Source organism: Miniopterus schreibersii (genome assembly GCF_964146895.1).
Source record: "Miniopterus schreibersii genome assembly, chromosome: 20".
In the NCBI taxonomy this organism is placed as follows: domain Eukaryota; kingdom Metazoa; phylum Chordata; class Mammalia; order Chiroptera; family Miniopteridae; genus Miniopterus; species Miniopterus schreibersii.
Genome location: NC_138122.1, coordinates 25,805,599 through 25,825,797, shown reverse-complemented (window position 1 = coordinate 25,825,797; position 20,199 = coordinate 25,805,599). Strand labels below are relative to the sequence as shown.

Sequence of the window (20,199 nt, the reverse complement as noted above, 5' to 3'; positions counted from 1 at the left end):
ACAAAAGCCCGCATTAACTGCTTCCTGTATTTCTCTACAGTATTTTAGGAGTTTGCCATAGAATGAAAGACATGGGTAGAAAGAATTCTGCACTCATCTACTGCAGCAATTTAAAAACTAGTAGCCAAGTTTAAACGTGAGACTAGTACAACTAAAATAATTCAACAAGTAATCAGTATTTTTAGTTAATATTTTACATTATTTTCATACCAAAATGCTTTAAATCCAGTGTGCATTTTACATTTTGACGCATCCTAATTGGGCCCAGCCAGATGTAGCCAGGGGCAACCATATTCATATTAAACAGTGCAGATCTAGAGGGAGACATTGATAATTTTAAGTTGTATAATTAAACTTTAAGAAGCAATTATTGGAGTCCAAGGTTGGGAGGCCAGTAAACTGCTTCACTCAATTGGAAATAAGTTTATAGGGGAGATGTATTCCATAGATTTTATTAACCCTTTTGCTACCCCTTTTTTTCTGGCTGTTCATGTGCTTTATATTTCAAAGCCTAGTGCTCCATGATGGATGTTCTGGCTTTACCCTTGTAAGCAACAGGAAGATGGTTGCTGTCCAGGAGATACATGGTGGGGAAGCAGGGCAGTAAAGATTAGACCACACTATTTGAGGCAAGGTGTGCTGAGCAGTGTGAGAGCAGTTGGGTTTGAGGCTAACTTGAAAGGTAAGGTAGGATTTCATAGTTGTGTATAGGTGTTCAGGAAAACGGTAATTCAGATGAGGTTTCCAACTTGGGTGAACTTTATTGCAAGTTTAGAAAATACCACTTAAGAAGTATTTGGTGGAAGGAGATGGAAACAAGTTCTGTTTTATATATCAATCAGTTCCATAGGCCAAAAGGTTTAATTATACACTTAAATGTGTGGTTTTTAAATGTTTTAAAAAACTTCATGACTTCAGAGAAAGGGGGAGAGGGAGAAAGAAACATTGATTTGTTCCATTTATTTATGCATTCAATGGTTGCTTCTTGTGTGTATCCTGACTAGAGGTCGAAGCCTAAACCTTGGTGTAAAACAAATGAACACACATTCCTTTTACGTCGGTGGATATAGGGTCGTTAACAGTTAACATGATAATAATGAGGGACTCTGTAGTCTCCTGCTCTAGTGGGAGATTGTGCCCTGAGGGGTCTGGAAAAAGGAAATTACCCTGACATTCCAAAGGTATGTTATCACGATGCAAAAAGACAGTAAGATAGGCTCAGTTAAGGTAAAGATTGAACTTTGTCAAGAAAGATACCTGCCCAGGACCTGACTACCTGCCATGAATTGCCTCGTTAGAAAGCTTTAATTTCAGACCCTTCTATGTGGCTACTTAAGGTCTCCTGAGTTTAGCTCTGCAAGGCCGCCATGCCGGCCTCCCCTGAGCTTGTCAACATGTGTCCCCTTTTCCGTGCAAAAGACAAATCTAAAACTGTTTAATTTAGCATTTCATTTTATCTTCATCCAGGATATGTTTCTTGATTTTAGAGAGAGGAAGGGAGACAAAAACATTGAAGTGCGAGCGAAACATCAATCGGTTGCCTCCTGTATGAACCCACAACTTAGGTATGTGCCCTCACTGGGAATCGGACCCGAAACCTTTTGGTGACCCACCGACCCACCCAGCCAGGACAATCCAGCTAGTTTTTCGTGAAAAGGGGAAGCAAGCCCAGTAAACTGAATAGCTGTCCAAGACCACAACGGTAGTCCACGATCAAACTGGCGTTCCCGGCGCTCATGGCTGCTTGGCACGCACCGCGGAACCCGGGATAAACCACGCGTTGCGCTCCTTTTCCAGCCTCCGCTGCAGGACCGGGACAACCCGCATTGTCTGAACACGGTGATTCACTCGAGCTTTCTTAACGTTTGAAAAGGACCAATCCCAGTGCGCAATGCAAACAATGAGTGAACAGTCGCCTAGGAACTACAAGTCCCAGCATGCCACGCTCCCGGGCCACCTGGGAAGCGGGCGTGAGGGGCGGGGCGCCATTGCATTCTGGGAGTCGTAGTCTCTCGGGACCCGCCCGCCCCTTGTGCAGCTTCCGGGGCCTACGTTTGCAGAAAACCGTACAGGGTGGCCTAGCGCCCTAGGGAGAGTGAGAAAGAGAGAGGTGCCGCCCTACGATCCTTGCCCCCGGCCTGGGTGGCCAGCTCCGCCTCCCCTCGGATCTTTCCCACAGCCCAAGATGGCGGCAGAGGTGGATTTTGGCGATTTAGAGCTGTTCGAGGCGTTCGACCACCCGGAGGAGTCGCTTCCCAAGCCCGTTCACACGCGCTTCAAGGACGGCGACGGCGACGAGGGCGACGAGCACGGGGTGGGCGACGCGGAGCTGCGGGAGCGGCTGCGGCAGTGCGAGGACAGCCTGGAGCAGCTCCGCGCCGAGAATATCCTTCCCGCGCGCGGGCCCGAGCCCCGCGTCGTCTCCTCCCGCGCCCAGCGGCGGCCCGGGCCTCCGGGCCTCGGGGTTCGGGGTTCGGGGCCTCGGGCGGCGGCGGCCTCAGCCCCCGCGGGCCCCCGGGCTCGCCTCGCTCCTCCCGCCGCCCAGCCCGGGCCCGGCCTCTCGGGCTGCGTGCGCCCGCTGCCGCTGTTGGGTTGTCGACTTGGCGGGGGGCGGGGGCGCCCCTCTCTTGGGTCTGAAGTTGCCGCAGTCCCGTCACGGCGGCGTGTGAGGAAGGTTTCGGAAACTTGGACTTGGGCGTAGACCTGATTTTTTTAAAAAAAATCCCTAGAAGCGAGCGGTCCCCAGATGTAGAGTTGGGGGCCTTGAGCAAGGTCCAGGGGTGCAGAGAGGGAGGGTCCGCGGCTTGGCGACGATTGGGGGCCGCGTGGGCGCTTCCCGCCGGTTTTCTTTCCGCTTTTTTATTTTTGCACGAGGACAAGCCCTGGTAGCCAGACTCGCTGGTGTGTTTATTCACATACAGTCGTAGGGATTCATCATCATTATTATTATTATTATTATTATTATTAAACTGGGTGTATAGATAGTTTGGGTTCGAGTGGTTGAGGATTTGTCACGATCCCGGAAAGAAAGCGGCTGGTAAGTTACCTTTTAGTGTTTCCAAGTCGGTTTTTTTGTTTGTTGTTGTGTTTTTTTGGTTTTTTGGTCTTTTCACGGCGCCTTTCTGTTCCGTGTGTCGTGGTGAAAGGTCTCGGCGCCGTTGAGGGCGGGTCTCCCGGCCGCGGTCGCGCGGGGGGAAGAAACGTTTTTTCGGCGCCTCCTGCGGGTTGGTTCGGGGCGGGACCCGGCGGCGCTGCGGGCCGGGGACCCCGCTTCCCGACCGGAGGTCCCGGCGGGACGGAGGCGCAGCGCGCGTCGCCTCCCAGGCGCCCGGAGTCCCCGGAACGCGGGTGACCTCCCGACGCCGCCGGCCACAGTTAGGTGCCTGTTCTTTACGACCTCCCGGGGTGTTTGAACGAGGCCCGAGGACTCCTTAACGCGTGGTCACATCGGGAACTCCGACGGAAGCTGAACATCCTGACTCGGCCGAGGTAGGCGACCTGGGAACCGTGCCGTGCGCTAGGGGGGGGCCTTTATTTTTATTTATTTTTTTAATCCTGATCGTCATAACCGCAGGTTTTTGATAAAAAGGGCTGCTGAGGATCTTTGTACCATTTTTGTTTTGTGGTGTTTTATGTTGTTGTTGAGCCTACTCATGATCCTTTAGGGTTAACTTGTTGGAGGTAAAAGTTTGACTTCTCATAACTGCATGAAACCGACCTACTGGGTGAAAAAGTATTTGTGAAACAGTCCAGAAGGTGTTGACTTGATGTTCAGAACAGGGGAGTCGGGCAGCCCGGCGGACCTTTCCGGGTAGTTAGACCGAGGATTGCAGAATTAATCTGAAATACCTGTGCAAGGACCAGCGTCCTGTATGGAAGGTTATATTCCTTCAAGCTGTCAGAATCGGGGGCCGCGGGTGGGGTCGTCACACGGGCCTTTTTGCCCCTGGCACCTGCTGGACCAAACTGACTGCGCTGGTGACTGAAAGGGTGAAGTTTGAGAATGTAGACGCACTCTAAACTCGCTTTTGGTTAGTGATTAACTATTGACTGTAACTACGATTCCTCAGAAGTCATCATCTTACATATATTTTATTTAGATAAGCATGTTTTCCAATAGGGTTGATTACTTAAACATCAAGTATTTATTTAAAAGTAGGTTATAAACACCCAAGTTCGAATGACTATGGCATCATAGGCTCTGCCAACTTATAACAAGTAGGCATTAGTGTCATGAAAAAGAAATAGTATTTTCTTTTTAGAATCAGTGCCCTCCACATTGTCAAACTGATAGAGCGTTCTACAGAAAACCAAGAAAAAGAAATAAAATTATTTCCCTAAAACTTGTACCCCAAGCATCTTGGTTTAATCCTTACTTTGGAACCATCATGATCCGAGGTTTCCCTTTTTATCCAGTAAACATTATGTTTACTTGTTTGTTTTTTTCCTTCGTGTTATGAAAATTTCCAAACGAAGACCATGGAAAGGACAGTACAATTAATACCCGCTTTTCATCCCTTGCATTCACAGTGACCATTTTGCCATATTTTTTTCTAATCCCATACGCACATTGCGCCCCAAATATTTTAGCATGCATACTATTTTTAAAAGTACTTTTTTGTGCATAACCACAACAACTGTTATCACACCTGATAATTGTCATGATTTCCTTGGTAACATTCCCAGCCCAGTACCTGTTCGAATTTCCCCAGCCGGGTGCCTGTAACTGATGGTTCAGACTGGACTCCAACCCGAGACCGTGCAATTACATGGGATTTTAAAAGCAGGATATATTTTTCAAAAACTGAAGTTTGCTTAAATTGAAACAAGCCTCTGAACTTTCCCATATTTTAATTTCATTTCTCTGTTTGACGAGAACCATTCCAAGTGCAGAGTGATGTATTTCACATGCCCTCCAGGAAGGGGAATGCGAGGCAGGTGAGGCAGGTGAGGGGGAGCCGGGGTTCAGCTGGTCCCAGGTTCCCGCAGGGGCGTAGTGCAGGCTTCCCGGCGGCCTTCCCCCCCCCCCCCCCCCAGTCGCCTTGCAGTATTTGAAAGGGAGATCCAGAGCAGTGTGCTCTTCACATCTCTACCCTAGAGTCTTGGGTCTGAGATATTTAGTGCAGTGTGCTTTGCCCTCCGAAAAGAACCTATTCGTTTATCTATAGTGTTGTTTCCCCATAGAGTTCTAAGCCAAATTCACTCTGATTCTTTCAGAAATGTATTCTTATAACCTGCTGGTTGGTTTGCCCAGTCCTTCCCTCCCCTCCCCAATTTGTAAAGAAACAACCATTAGGAAAAGAGACGTTTTGGTTGGAAACTGAAAGATTAACCGCAGTTTTTATTTCTTGTGTGATATATTTTTAAAATGTTATATTTTTATGTATATAAATATGTGTAAAACCATTAAGCAGGGAAAGTGGTGAAACAGATTTTTCTTGAGAAAATGGGAGTTTTTGGTGGTTCCTGATCATATATGTAAAATGCTGTATGATCCGTGGTACTTAAGAATTATATAGGTCGTGTGTTCATATGTACATATGCAAGTTTTACTTTAACTCCTCTAAGAATATGTTTTAACGTCTGTTTCAGTGGAATACTGGTGAACAACACTAAGTTAGATGGACCTTTACTACAGATTCTGTTTATGAACAATGTTATTTCCAAGTAAGTGGCTTTCCCTTTTCTAAATGGGAGGAATTGGTGTTTGTGCAGCAGTGTGTCCTGTAGGAAGCGGTGCTCGTTTGCGCCCGCACCGTCCTTACTCTCGCACTTACAGTGGACGGAGTCCTGGTGAAGAGCAAGGACGTGAGTCCTGTAAACTTGAATTGGAATCTGGTCTCTGACTTTCTACGCCTGTGTACCCGGGCAGGCCGCTGACCCCCTCTGCAGTCCCCTTTCCTCACTGGGAAACAGTACTAATAGTAACCACCACCTAGGTAGCCAAACAAGCACCTGTAAGAACCCAATAAATAGCTTCTAATAAATAATAAAAATAAGAACACTAGCACTGCAACAATGGTGTTAGCCATTTCTCTGCCCACGTCAGGTAACAGTTTTCCCTGTTGACTATCTTGAAAGCTTCCCCACACGATATACTTTAATATCAAATCTAGACCCTTGCAGAAAGCCTTCCAGAGTACTCGGGTGTAGAGTGACTGCATTCCCGCAGTGCTTGCTGGAGTTCTGCAATGGTTTGAGGCTGTGCCCTGTCCCTTCCTTGAAGATTGGTTCAGACAGTTGTTTGCCCCCTCCCATGTCACTTAATCACATTCTCTCACGTGCTGGGCAAAGTGAAGATGGTAAAGGGAACCATATACAGCGTGTTACCAGTGGGGCAGGCCCATTACCTTCTTTGTCTTAGCAGAAGAGGAGCCTGAGGGTCTGAGGGGTGGGGAAGCTAGTGGTGAGTGGAGCAGCAGCAAGGTGCTGGGCGCAGCTGGGCTGTGGCACCGCTGTCACCTTCAGATTAGAATCAGGATCTACTCTAGCTCCCAGCAGTCAGACTTCTGCACCACTCACCTGGTGTTTCACCTGCAGAAATCTTAGAATGTCAGAGCTAAAGGGACTTGACAGATCCCCAGGTCTGTGAAGAGGAAGCTGGCTGCCCAGCTGGGGCCTAAGCTGGGCTCCTTGGGCACCTCCTGGACTGAGGCTGAAGAATATTCAATGAACGGGGTTCTTGACCGGGAAAGCTGGAGAAAGTAGACCTCAGTAGTTCTTCTTGCATTGTATTTTGGTTTTACTTTTTCAAATTTAATATTTATATATAGTATTTCCTCATATGTGCATAGGGTGGTAGAAATAGGCAGCGTGCAGACAGGGTGGGAAGGGGGCCTTTCGTTAGGTAACCCTCTGACTTCTTTCAGCTATCGAACCACTTGCATGTATTATGTATTTAGAAGTTAAATACATAAAATCTATTTAAAAATCCACTTATTCTTAGCACAAATACTTGTCATGCCAAGCACCGTTAGGTTAGCACCATCGTTTTTTAACTTGGCACTGACGTGTGGTTTCCTCAGGAATAGATCCTGAGTGTTACGGCGAGACCATGATTTGATGAACCTGAAACACCAAGTCACAGAAGTGACACGTGACACAATCGTGACTTCAGTCTGTACCATGTTTTCCTCTGTCTGAGTTCTGACCGTTTTGTGCTCTTACGCAGGCAATATCATCAAGAAATAGAGGAATTTGTGTCAAACTTAGTAAAAAGATTTGAGGAGCAGCAGAAAAATGACGTGGAAAAGACGCCCTTTAACCTTGTGCCCCAGGTATTTCTAACGGAAGGGACTGTCAGATTAGGGGCTGTGCTCTTCACTGCTGGTTACCAGGCCACGAGGGTCCCCTTGAGTCAGAACCTGCGTGATTCAGGCCGCCTGTCCCCTCCCGCCTTGCAGCCTGCAGCCTGCAGCACTGCTTTCCCCGCAGTGCCCGGTGCAGCCCCGGGCTCTGGATGTGGCTCCTTTTCCCACGGGAGTCAGAGTCAGACCTCGCTGCACGCAGAGTTGGGGGCTTTCTATTCATTCCCTAACTTGAACGCGGGGATTTGTATAGAAAATTAATTTTAGACCCCCCTCCCCCAAAATCTGTATTTCTGGGGTTTATAAAATATGGATCCTTTTTTTCTAAAACCAACAGTTCATGTACTGTCCTTTTTTTCCTCCTCTAAGTGTTTAAAAAAAAATCAATAGCGTGCCCAAAGAAATCTGAGAAACTTTAATATGAATATTAGAGCATGAATTTATGTTTAAAAAAATCAGAATTATGTTTTCTGGGCTTTTTTAAAGTAAGAAATTAAGGTAAGTAGAGTCAAGTAAGGATCTTTAGCTGTTTATTCTCTGAGGTTGGAGAACAGAGTATTCTGATTAATTAAATTTTTAAATCACCTTTAGTTTTCACCTATATACAATTTTTAAAGATTTAAGAACTGGAAAATACATTTAATAATAAAAATCATATTAAATATTGTTAACGTTTTGATTTAAGGTACACTTCAGAATTTTTTAGTGGCTTGAGGTCAGTGAAGGTTATAGTAGTTTTGACCATTAATGTATTAATCTTGCTGGTTACCTGATTTCAAGATAAAGTCTGCCTTGCCAGTTTCAGTGTTGAAATTTCCATAATTAATATTAATATCTTTTTAAATTTCCTACTTGTGAAATTTCTTTAACTCACCCTTGTTATGACTAATGAATTCAAATTTTTATATACCTTAATGGTACGTGTTAGAAAATAAAGTGAGTGTGTTCAAATTGCTAATATTTAAATTGTAAAGTTGAAAACTGGTTACCCTTTGTAAAGTGTGTTTTCCTTTGTATTAGCCATCCAGTGTTATGCTAGAAGAGGACCACAAAGTAGAAGAATCCTGTGCTGTTGAAAACAACAAGGAAGCTTTTAGTGTAAGTTTGGGCATTTTAGCTTTAGAATTCTGCAGATACGTGTTTCTTATCCCGTGTCAGCTGGGCAGTGTTGAAGCGATGATGTGGCAGAGGCCTGTGCCATCAGGTGGTCACACATTCTTTCATTAAATTTGTTACGGACAACAGTGTAGGCTTCAGCCTCTAAATACTATGGTTTGCTTTTTAATAACTATTTTCTTGTGACCTGGGGGCAAAACAGACATTGTCTGGAGGACTTTATTTTTGTCCTGACCTGTGTTTATTTTCAAGAACTTTGAGGAAGGTATGGAAAGCATGCTTGCTGAACTGGTAAATGGTTGAAGCTGAGAGGGAGAAACAGCCAACCTGGCAGATGGCAGATTTATAATAGAAGACGCTTGACAGGGATGAACCTGTGTGTAGGTCTTTTCAGTACCTGTGTAGAATTTAGCAGTGTCAATGCGATGCAGTGGTGTGACTTTTGTAACTTAAAATTTTTTGAAGATGATGATGGAACCCCGGATGCTGTTAAAGGAAGTCTAGTTTTCATGTGCCCCATTGAGAAACCACAGTTTAGAGACGTGGGGTTGCTGGGATGATGAAGAGCCCACAACCCTCCTTGAAGTGATGCACAAAGGATTTCACATCTCTGCAAAAAGACTATTATTTGCAAAGGTGTCATTTCAGGTCACCCTGTGTAGTGCCAAGTGGCAGGACTAGGCCCAGTGATTGGATTGAGAACAAAGAGGCACATTTCAACTCACCATTTAGTAGGTAGGAATTTCTCTCAGGCATGTGAAAAACAAAGTAGTTTGTCTCGTTTTTTTAAAAAGTGAATTCCATGTTACTGGAGTCAAAAGACAGATGCTATCAGGCACTTGAAAGAAAGATTTCTGGATTTGAACTAGATCACTTTTCCCTTCTAAACTGAGGTTTGGGGGGTTTAGTGGCACCTGCCTGGAAACTGGGAATTTTGCACATTTGTTAATTTTAATAAACACTGATAAATATTTGCTAAGTGCTCCTTTGTACCATGGACTGTTCTAGGTTCCAGAGACATAGTCGTGAAAGAAAGAAAAAAGGCAGAGTCCCTGCCCTCATTGAATTACATTTTAGTGGGGAAGGCAGTGCCCGGGAGAAAACTAAAACAGGCTGAGGAGCGAGTAAGGGGGGTTTTGGTTTGTGTGCTGAGGGTTTGGTGACGGACAGCCTCTCTGAACCGAGACCTGAGATGCAGGGAGTGAGTCTTCCTGCATTTGAGAAAGGAGCATGGTAGGAAAGGAAGTGAAAGCCCTGAGGCAGAAGCAAGCATACTTTGTCCACTCTATAGCCAGCACTGTTCTAAGCTCATGACAGATATTACTCCTGAGAATGCTGTTATCTATCTCATTTTACAGGTGGGGAAACAGACATGGGGACTAAGGGACTTGCCAGCAGTCCCTTAGCTAGTAAGCGGTGAAGCCAGGGTTTGAATCCATGCCTCTGGCTCCACTTACGTTGCCTTACAGGCCATAGAGAGGACTTGGGATTTTACTCTGCATGAGATGAGAAGCCATTGGATTGTTTTATGTAGACATGTGACATAATATAGCTTGAATTTTTAAAAGAGCTGGCTCTGTGGAAAGTCTGTAGCTGGTTGCATGTACAAGCTGGAAACCAGTTAGGAAGTTAATGTGCTCTCTAAGGTGAGATAAAATGACAGATTAGAGTAAGGTGATAGTGGGGGTGACTTACTTTGTTTAAATGGCTCAGTAAAAAGTAAATGTGAGAAAAATTGTGTGTGTGTGTGTGTGTGTGTGTGTGTGTGTGTGTGTGTGAGAGAGAGGGAGAGAGGAGGGATGTGCATACAGAAACGTCAGTTATCAATTGTACAGTCTAGGTGGAGGGCACGTGGGTGTTCATTGTACCATTTCAACTTTTCTGTCTGAAATTTTTCCCCAAAAATGGAAGGAAAAGACTGAGAGGAAAGGAAATGGAATCAATAAATATAGACAACTTTTCTGAGAGTCTTGCTGCAGGGGAAGCAAAGAAACGGGGAGCTGGAGGGGAAAGTGAGAGCTGTGGGCAAGTTTCTATTTTTTTTTTTAAGTCCAGAGAGGGTGCAGCTGATAGTAATGATCCAGAGAGGAAAAACTCAGTAATCGTGGAGGCATAGGGAAATGTAAAGATGTAGCTTTTACTTACACATCAAAATCTGGCTCCTTTAACTAGGCAGTTGGTTATTTCTGATAATTTCATCCGAGATAATTGTTACAGCGATTAATCATAGTCTTATCTACTGTCTTCTTTTTCCTGCTTCAATAGCAATATTTTTTGACTTGTTTTCTGCAGGTTGTAGGAAGTGTCCTGTATTTTACTAATTTTTGCCTTGATAAATTGGGGCAACCGCTACTAAATGAAAACCCTCAGCTTACCGAAGGATGGGAAATACCCAAGTATCCTACATAGTGAATGAAGATCTTTTATGCACCTTGCCATTAAGTTTATCTTTAAAAAAACCTTACCCAATTTTGCAGACTATGATAACTATTCCTTAATAAAATTCACTAAAGGTACCATCAAGTCTTCAGCCACATTGTTTCTCTAGAAGGGCAAGAAATACAAGTAAAGGCAAAAAGGTTTGTGTGGGGAGTTGTTTTTGTTTTGTTTTCTGCTTTTTAAAATTTATTTTTAACCAAATCATAAACTCTTTTAGCTTGAAAAGTTAATATTCTTTATTGCTGGCTTACTGTCAATAAAGTACAGATGAAGCTATAATTTTAATGTACAGACCTGTATTAAACGTTTAAATTGATCTTCTGTTGATTGGAATTCATTGGTTCATGCCTGGTGTGTCTGGGTGGGTGGAAAGGTTTAATTGTTGCTGTCACTGTGATTGCTGTCTTGAAACCATCTGCCCCTTTCCATGTTGCCTAAAGGAAGAATGGTCTGTTTGCCTCAGTGCTTCTGGTACTAACCACTGACAGCTCAGAGGTAACAGATGAGTCGGGAACTTGGGGTTCTTGGTTAAAAGTACTGTTTGTTTAAATCACTAAGTACAGGAGCTGAAAGTGTGCCCATTGCAGATCTCAGTAATCTGTGATCGATGCGCTTTCTTCTCTTTGACACACTTTGCTGTCCTCTAGGATTTTATTGATTTGCTTTTATAGTTTCACTTACATTGTGAAAATCTGTGTTTTTTTGACCAAATAGGCCAAGGCCTCACTGTTTCAATTGTGGTTCTGAAGACCATCAAATGAAAGATTGCTCAATGGTAAAGTTTTCTTCTCTAAAAAATATCTTTGAACCAGAGCTTTCTAATGTTTTCAACATATTGATCACATTGTGTGATACAAAGAAACTTTCTATGTTAATTTCTTGTGGTGCTTGAGTTTGAAATCTTTTCAAATTTGTACTTAAATTTGAAGGCATTAGATTGTTTTAAAACTTGATTACAGTCCTCTGTATTTGAGATGAATGGAACATTATGAGAGTCAATTTTTAGACAGCGTATTCTAAAAACTTGATTTTAGGTTATAGGAATACTAAAGTAATAAGAAATTCAAGTGACTGCTTCTCTTTCTGGCTTATTTTTCTAAAATATCCACCCTCTTTTAAACTTGTTCGTTATACATTAAAACCGAAACAGTCTGTTTGCTTGACCTAAGCAAAGTGCTCATATTTATTTAATTTCTGAAATATTTCTAAAGTGCTTGATACCATTCTTTTCAAATGCATTACTGTTTAGCCTCGGAATGCTGCTCGAATAAGTGAAAAGAGAAAAGAGTACTTGGATGCCTGTGGGGAGACAAACAATCAGAATTTTCAGCAGCGGTACCATGCAGACGAAGTAGAAGAAAGATTTGGAAGATTCAAGCCAGGAGTTATTAGGTAACTCCTGTCCATTCACCATAGAATGTCATTTCTGTGAGACAGTGTGTATTTAGAGTAATTATCAGTATATAAGTTTTCTCTAGCAAGGCTCTCAATGATATACATCAATCCATTTGAAAGTGTTCATTGAAATCTTAACTATGTATTTGACAGGCACTGTGTCACATGCTGAGTAATGTAAGATAGAATTGTTTTAAAACAGCGATGTAGTATGTGTTTTCATCCCAACAAGAACACAGTCTTTTTTCTTTCTCTTTTCTTTTTACTTAGTGAGGAACTTCAGGATGCACTGGGCGTGACGGACAAGAGCCTTCCACCTTTTATATATCGAATGCGCCAGCTAGGATACCCCCCAGGATGGCTCAAAGAGGCCGAGCTGGAGAATTCGGGGCTTGCGCTCTATGATGGGAAAGGTAATGCTAGATTAGATAAGGCAACTTCAGTGTGCCCAGGTAGCAGAGACCACTCTCACCTGTGAACTGTTTTCATAGTATCCACCTCTCAGCGTTGTTGAGAAGATTAAGTGAATTATACGACTTGTAAACTATTTAAAACACTATCTGAAAATACTATCTGGTACATAGTAAGCATTACATAAAAGCTTATTAAAAAAAGCATTGGGATAGAGCATTGGGCAGATCATAGGATCATTGCAAAATAGACTTTAAAAAAATTCTCACCTGAGGACATGCTTGGCGGGGGAGAAACATCGATCCCTTGCCCTCCACATGTGCCCTCACTGGGAATTGAACCAGCAGCCTCATGGTGCACAGGATGACACTCAGCCAACTGAGTCACTATGGCCAGGCACAAAACAGACTTTAAGCAACCCATGGAAGAACCAGATTTTCCAAGGTTTTAAATATTTTATCAAAGTAACCTGTTCTCATTGTTTAACAGTCTGATCTAATGGTTCAGACATTGTAATTAAAGCCATTCACAGAGTAATGCTCTTGCCTTGCACATAAAGCACTTTCTAGGTCTCCTTTTGGTCTGGAGAGGGACCGATGTTGGTTTCTAGCAATATTAACCCTTTTGATGGTCTGTAATAGATGATGCCAATGGGGAAACAGAAGCTGGAGAAATACAACAGAATCAAAATGTCACTTATGATCTCTCGAAATTGGTAAACTATCCGGGTTTTAATATATCTACGCCCAGAGGAATTCCAGATGTAAGTATATTGTTTTTTATTCTGAGATGTGTAGATTGTTCAAAATGTTAGCTTATTTAGTAATCACCGTTACATAAAGAAGTAACTGTGTTACTTACGTGTTTAACTTTTTAATTTCCTCTATGTTGGCTAGACTCTTAAGTGAAATCTTATATTCATCAGAGTTGAGGTTTACTTTTCCTTCAGTGCACCATTATTTGCATTAATTCCCCAAAAAGGAAAAGTCACATGTGAAGCAGAAATGTAATCTGAGACCTCCCCTTTACGTGCTTTGAGCAAAGCCTCGAAGCGCGCCGCTTTCCCAGCACATGCCTCCCCCCCCAGGAGTGGCGGGTGTTTGGATCCATACCCATGCAGGCCTGTCAGCAGAAGGACGTGTTCGCCAGCTTCCTTACTTCTAACTTCCAAGCGGTAAGGGGACTTTCGGGGTGCCCTCTGAAAGTGTGTTGCCCCTGGCGTGGGACTCCGTCACGCGTTAGCGGCCTGTTGCCTCCCTTGCCCTGTGTACAAGCTCTGTTTTCTGGTGAGTGAGAGGAAAGGGTGCTGAGCTCACCCGGCACCTACACGTGGCTCAGGTTGGTTTTCTGCGTCACATTTAAGCGAGGGGTGGCTTCCTCCTCCGCCTACCCTGCCTGACTGTGGTTTGGCTTCTCCGTTAGCCGAGTGTGAGGTCTGCCTCCAAGAGGCCTTCGTCTCGGTCCAGCCCAACCAGTCCAAAGAAGGCGAAGAAGGAGGGCAGCGCGGCGCCCGCCCACATGGAGCCAGCCTCGGGTAGGTCCCGGCGCGCGCTGCGGTTCCCTTGGGGCGGGACGCGCAGGCTGTGCGCCCGCGGCCCTGAGGGAGGGGCAGCCCTTATGCGCCCCAGCTGGAGAGAGGGTCTTTTGCTCTGCCCTTTTTTACATTTTTATTGAGTTTATTGAAGTGACCAACAGGAGCGGCCTGAAGTAACGTAGTGGCTCTGACAGTGTGCCAGGAAGGGCGGGCCCCAGAGAGCCCCGATCCTGGGTGCAGCAGAGGGTGCGGTGGGCTCGCAGGTGGCCAGCAGCTTTCAGTTTTGGAGTCCTTAACCAGATATCGCGGCTGCTGCCATTAGAGAGGAGAATCCAGGTTTTAGAAAAAGATCCTTTGTTTTGCACAGGTTGGATCTGCTGTGTCTGGGACATCTGGCTACATGAACCCGCAGTTCGGGCACAGTCTAGGCTAGAGACAGATTAGAGATAAGCCTTGTCTGCTCGGCCTTGTCTCCTTCAGCCTTCCACACACTCAGCGGTCCAGCCAGCCTGCATTTCCCATCAAGCATTCTATGTTCTCCCACGAACCCCACCCTCGGTTACAGCAGACTCCCTAGAAATCTCTCCATTTCACCATGCGATTGTCTGTAGTGCCTGGCTCTAAAATGATGCTCACAGCATGAAAACAGACTTCCCTGCGGGGCTGGTTAATGTTCCGGGCACCAGAAGGTCCCACAGCTCCCCCTGCAGGTGTTCTTTTCAGGTGGCTTGAGGATGAGGCAATGGCCGTGGTGTGAGTATCCACAGAGTTTTCCCCTCAAGCCAGTTATTCTTGGCCATTGAAGCTCTGAAAGCCTCCGAGTTCAAGTAACACGTGTTAGTGAAGCCAAGCGTGGTGACAGCTGAAGCCTGTTAACTTTCTCATTTCAGATGCAGAGGCCCTGCCTGCTTCTCCCTGCAGGAACGCCACTCAGTTTCAGCCACCCTTGCCCCCTGGCCTGCCTGCCCCACTGCCACGGGACACTGCGCCCACCTTCATGCCTCCGCTCCCCAAGGGCACCCTGCCGCCGATCCCGGGTGACCCACTGCAGACCAGGACGGCACCTGCGCCCGTGGACGAAGACACCCTGACTCTGGAGGAGCTGGAAGAGCAGCAGAGGCGGATCTGGGCGGCCCTGGAGCAGGCCGAGAGCGTCAACAGCGATTCTGACATCCCTGTCGACACGCCTCTGACCGGAAACTCGGTTGCCTCTTCGCCTTGTCCCAACGAGCCAGACCTCCCTGCCCCAGAGGCGAGACCGGCGGAAAAGCAGGCGCCAGAGCAGCCCGAGGAGCCGGACACTTGCGCAGAGAAATCGGAAGTCGGACGTTCCTCGAGCCCGGGTTCCGAGGCACCGCTGCTGCGCGAGGACAGGGGGGAGGCGGCGCAGGGCAGCCCTGTGGGTGCTGCTCTCGGCAACGGCAGCGCCGCGCCGGACTGCGACATCGCGAATGGGGGCGGCCAGAGGCTCCTGCACGCGGACGCCAGTCCCTCCGCAGCCGCCAAAACCCATAGCCCTATCCCTGACATGAGCAAGTTCGCGACGGGAATAACGCCCTTTGAATTTGAGAATATGGCAGAGTCGACGGGGATGTACCTCAGGATCAGAAGCTTGTTAAAGAACTCGCCCCGAAACCAGCAGAAGAGCAAGAAGACCTCCGAGTAACGCTTGACCCGGGCAAGACCTGTTTGGTTGCCTGTACCTTGCGTTCTGGCCACTAGTGCTAAGTGGACAGGTAAAACTGTCTTCCTGTTTGTCCCTCCCTGTTTAAAAATCCACCCGAGGCTTGTTTGTGGCCCAAAGTCAGGCCTGTTTTAATGAATGGAAAGATCAGGCTCGCTGGTTTACTATATTTTATTCTCACTGCTAAAAACTTGGGGGGAAACGTAAGTATGAGCTGGTCTAGAGATAGTTTGTTAAAGTTTATACTATTTTTGGATTGTGAGTGTCCTCCCAGAGTGATGGTTTTTATCTGTCTTTTGTACATCGTTTCCCCTTTCTACATTTTGCTAATTACCCTGTATATAAGTTTAATATATCACTTTTTAAAAGGAAAAATTCTAACCATTTTAAAATCACATTTCAACTTTGACAACCAAATGAGAAAAATCAGGGATGAGCATCTTTACCCCATTTGGGGTATTTTTGTAAGTGATTTACGTATGTCAATTTTAATAACACTTTTACTTTTTTGTAACTGCCTCCTCCATCTAAGCTTGCTGTACAGGTAATGTTCATCCTGTACAAAGGCGTAATAAACTAGTTTTCATATACATAACCTAAGGCTTTGAATACAAAAAAGTGATTCACAGTTAAATAAGTATATAAAACCCTGTAAATTTGGAAGTAAATTATGCAGAAATTAATGGAAATGTAAACAACAGGAAAACAAAGGAAATACAAGAAATTGCAAATTTGTGTGTTTTCATCCTTAAATATAGAATCAGCAGAATAGTAAAGTAATCATTTTGCGGGGGAAAAGAATGGAGGGCAGCTAGCCTTTGTAAAAAAAATAAAATAAAATTCTAGAGGTGAACCCTAGAATAATAGTTTAAAATAGAAAGTAGCCATAAAAAAATTGCTTTTAATTGTCAAATCTATGAAAGTACTGAAACTATGGTGTGTGTTTCTTTTTATTTATTGATTTTAGAGAGAAATACTGATTTGTTGTTCCAGTTATTTATGCAACCACTGATTGATTCTTATATGTGCCCTGACTGGGGATCGAACCCCAAACCTGGGTGTAACCAATTGAGTTACCCGGCCAGGACCTGAAACTATGGTTTTTACCTATCTTGATGTGGAAACTGTTACGTCTTTTATAGTCAAGTTCATGAAGATAATCATTTAGATGATTTTGAACTATTAGTCTCAGGTAGTTTAAGGTGGGGCAAAAGTCTATTTACAGTTGTTTGTGTGGAAAATAATACAGTAAGTAATAATACGAGAGTAAACTCTCGGGAACTCGCAACTGTAAACCTACTTTGCCCCACCAGATATTATCCTGTCCTTAGGCCAGCAGAGGGAGCAAAGTATAACCATTCTAGATTTTCATTTTGAGAACTTGAGCCATCCAGTAGACTGTTCTATAAACAATAAAGGGAAGGAAATTCTATATGAAAAGGGGAAATTTATTTTCAAGGCCCTCACAGAACATGCTAGAAATGGAATAAAATGTTAAGTACTTTTGGCTTTTTTTCTGAGCTGAAGTATGTAATAAAAGTAATCTCTTTCATTATCTTCGTATTTCTATCGGATAAGTAATGTCACCACACTATGTATATAACGTAAGAACTTCAATGGCGTAGAGGTTAAAGGGACTCGTCAGCATTCAAGCAGTGGTTACTGAGGCCAGTCTCCAACCAGAGACTTGCCTGTTCCCTAAATCACAAAAGTGGTTGTTTAAGTGCCCCCTTTTTAAAAAAATATGATTTTATTGATTTTAGAGAGAGAGGAAGGAGAAGGAGAGAGGGAAACATCGATCAGCTGCCTCCTGCGCGTCCCCTACTGGGGATCAAGCCCTCGACCCAGGCATGTGCCCTGGCTGGGAGTCAAAACGGTGACCGTTTGGAAAATGGGACGACAACCAACTGAGCAACACCAGCCAGGGCGGCTCCTAATTCTCGATGTATTCAATTCTGCGTATTGAGGACGCAACTGGTGCTAAGTTGTATGCGCTTTGGGGCATTAAGAGAAGACAATCAGAATTTGCTGTAAGGAGCTTATCCACCAGTGGGAGAAAGTGATGGATGTTCCTTCTTCGTTAATGAGATCCGCTGAGTGGCCATGTGAGGAGGGCAAGGTACACGGGCTGTTTTGGGGTGGTGGGAGAAGCACCTCGGGAGGACTGGCTTCAAATTCACGGGGCCACGGGCTTAAGTTCATTTGGAGGGTATTTGAAGACTCCTGGAAAGAGAGAGCCTCTGAGCTAATCCTTAAAGGGTAGGTAGGAGGATTTCCATAGACAATGAGCATTGAAATGTATGGCGCAAGAAAACGAGTCATTGAAACAAGCAGACACTTGCCCTGCAGGAGTGGCTCGGTTGGCGTCATACTGTGCACTGAGAGGTTGCCGGTTTGACTCCCCGTCGGGGCACGTACCTGCGTTTCAGGTTCTGTCCCAGGTTGGGGCACATACAGAAGGTAACTGATCAATGTTTTTCTCTCACATCAATGTTTCTCTGTCTCCCTCTCCCTTCCCCTCTTTCTCGAAAATCAATAAAAAATACATTAAAAAACAAGCAGACACTCAATTGTAGGATGGTAGAAAAAAAGACAGTGATGCTAAGAACTCTTGATTGCTTTACCGTGGGTTGGGGTTTGAATTTTATTAGGAAAAATGATCTAAAGATTTATCAGTGCAGTGACCTCACTGAAAACATCCAAGAGGCGTTTTAGGAAGAGAAATCCTTAAGCAGAATTCAGAATAAATTGGAGAGAGGAGACATTTTATAGAAAGGGGCCCAGAAAAATGGGAAGTAGTTGCCTTTAGTAGGTGCCCCATTTAAAAAATTTATTCTGTTTGCTGTATTTGAGTATAAATTATGAAGAACACTGGGTGGGGGACCAGGGTGTTGTTTGCACTTGTCCATGCTGTGACAGGTCTCCAGGTGTGGGTAGGTGAGGTCATAACCAAACACTTAGACTTCAGGATGGACTTGGCCCAGGGGTGGGGACCGGTTTCTAATCTTTGCCTTAGGTTCAGAGGAATGTGCATTGCAATATACAGGTTGCTAAAACAAAGCCAGCTCTTTGTCATCTCCTTCAACAGGTAAGTGGAGAAATTTCCGCCTTACTAAAATACCAAATGACCAATTTCTTTTTTCAAAAGATGGCATTTCTTTTAGTGGTCAAAGATTCAATGGTCTACTTACTACCAACAAGAGGTTTCCTCCTAGTTGCTTCTGTTCTTCAAGTTCTCCGCTGGAATAATTTTCCCCTCTGTCTCCTGCTTTGTAGATTATCATTAGAAGGTAGAACCAACGAGGGTGGTGTAACAATTGTGAATATCCAAGTGGCTTCTAAGGCGTGACTCTGTTCCCAAGATCCCACATGCACACAGCTGTGTTTTTCTAAAGCATTTTAGGATAATTCTTTTTCCTTCAACTTAATATATTTGTTTGATTTAATGGTATCAGTTCACTTTAAAATGTTTTTAAGATTATTTTGTTAAAGTATTCATAGTTTTCAATTATAGAGCCATGACTATATTCTTTGTTTTTTTAAAATATGTTTTTATTGATTTCAGAGAGAGGAAGGGAGAGGGAGGGAGAGAATCTCAATGGTGAGAGTCATTGATCGGCTGCCTCCTGCATGCCCCCTACTGGGGATCAAGCCTGCAACCGGGGCATGTGCCCTGACCCAGAATCGAACCCTGACCTCCAGGTTCCTGGGTCGACACTCATCCACAGAGCCACACCGGCCAGGCAATTCTTAATAAATTAGAAGATTCTGAACAAGCATGTTTTGTAAGCCAACAGTAATCTAGCTAGAATATTGGAATATCGAAAGTGGCAGCTGTCCAATAAAACAGGATTTTTTTTTTTAAATCTCCAAAAGAAATACCTGCATGGAGACAGGGGAGGAATGAGGTTGTAAGAGATTAAAGTGAAAGAGCTCCTTCCTTATAGTGTTGTAGAGCATGGTCTCACGATTCACACTTGGGTTTTGAATCTGTGGGTTTTATAATTTAGAAAACAGCCTTTCTGTAAAATTCCCATCCCATAGCCTTCTGTGAGCGGCTGGTGGTCAGTGTCCAAGCATTAGGTTTCACTTCCATTGCATTCTCATTTGCAGTTAAATTATATACCCTTTTATAACCATTTAAAGAGTAAATTAAGATGCTTTATTTTTCTTTGTTTAAAACGCTTACTTTTTAAATTGTAAGCAGGAGTAACAAAGCCATAACCCATAGATAGGACGCCCAGGCCATTATCCTTCATGTCGAAATTTGTTTTCTCACCAGGCCTTTTTCTAAACACAGAATGTTTTTTTCT

General features: G+C 44.4%; 1 protein-coding gene across 3 annotated transcripts; it reads left to right on the top strand.

Moving 5' to 3' along the window:
- Positions 1–1,990: 1,990 nt before the first annotated feature.
- Positions 1,991–18,414, top strand: ZCCHC8 (zinc finger CCHC-type containing 8). 3 transcript variants are annotated; one of them, XR_013997840.1, is made up of 15 exons: positions 2,028–2,384; positions 3,447–3,489; positions 5,593–5,667; positions 7,172–7,277; positions 8,328–8,405; positions 10,716–10,819; positions 10,937–11,002; positions 11,577–11,637; positions 12,112–12,254; positions 12,528–12,670; positions 13,310–13,431; positions 13,756–13,842; positions 14,091–14,202; positions 15,093–15,938; positions 17,650–18,414. XR_013997840.1 is itself a non-coding variant. In XM_081123502.1 (14 exons), the coding sequence occupies exons 1-14, from the start codon at positions 2,186–2,188 to the stop codon at positions 15,866–15,868; spliced, it is 2,115 nt and encodes a 704-aa protein (XP_080979628.1). In that variant the 5' UTR covers positions 1,991–2,185; the 3' UTR covers positions 15,869–17,443. The 3 variants fall into 3 exon arrangements, 2 of the variants coding, with proteins under 2 accessions (XP_080979628.1, XP_080979629.1); XM_081123502.1 differs by lacking the exon at positions 17,650–18,414 and having other exon boundaries at positions 1,991–2,384; positions 15,093–17,443; XM_081123503.1 differs by lacking the exons at positions 10,716–10,819; positions 10,937–11,002; positions 17,650–18,414 and having other exon boundaries at positions 2,022–2,384; positions 15,093–17,443.
- The last annotated feature ends 1,785 nt before the right edge of the window (positions 18,415–20,199 follow it).

Coding starts and splice junctions, on each gene's coding strand:
- ZCCHC8 (XM_081123502.1), top strand. CDS start 2,186: ATGGCGGCAGAGGTGGATTTTGGCGATTTAGAGCTGTTCGAGGCGTTC. Junction 12,255..12,527: donor TTCAAGCCAGGAGTTATTAG/GTAACTCCTGTC, acceptor CTTTTTACTTAG/TGAGGAACTTCAGGATGCAC. Junction 12,671..13,309: donor TGCGCTCTATGATGGGAAAG/GTAATGCTAGAT, acceptor GGTCTGTAATAG/ATGATGCCAATGGGGAAACA.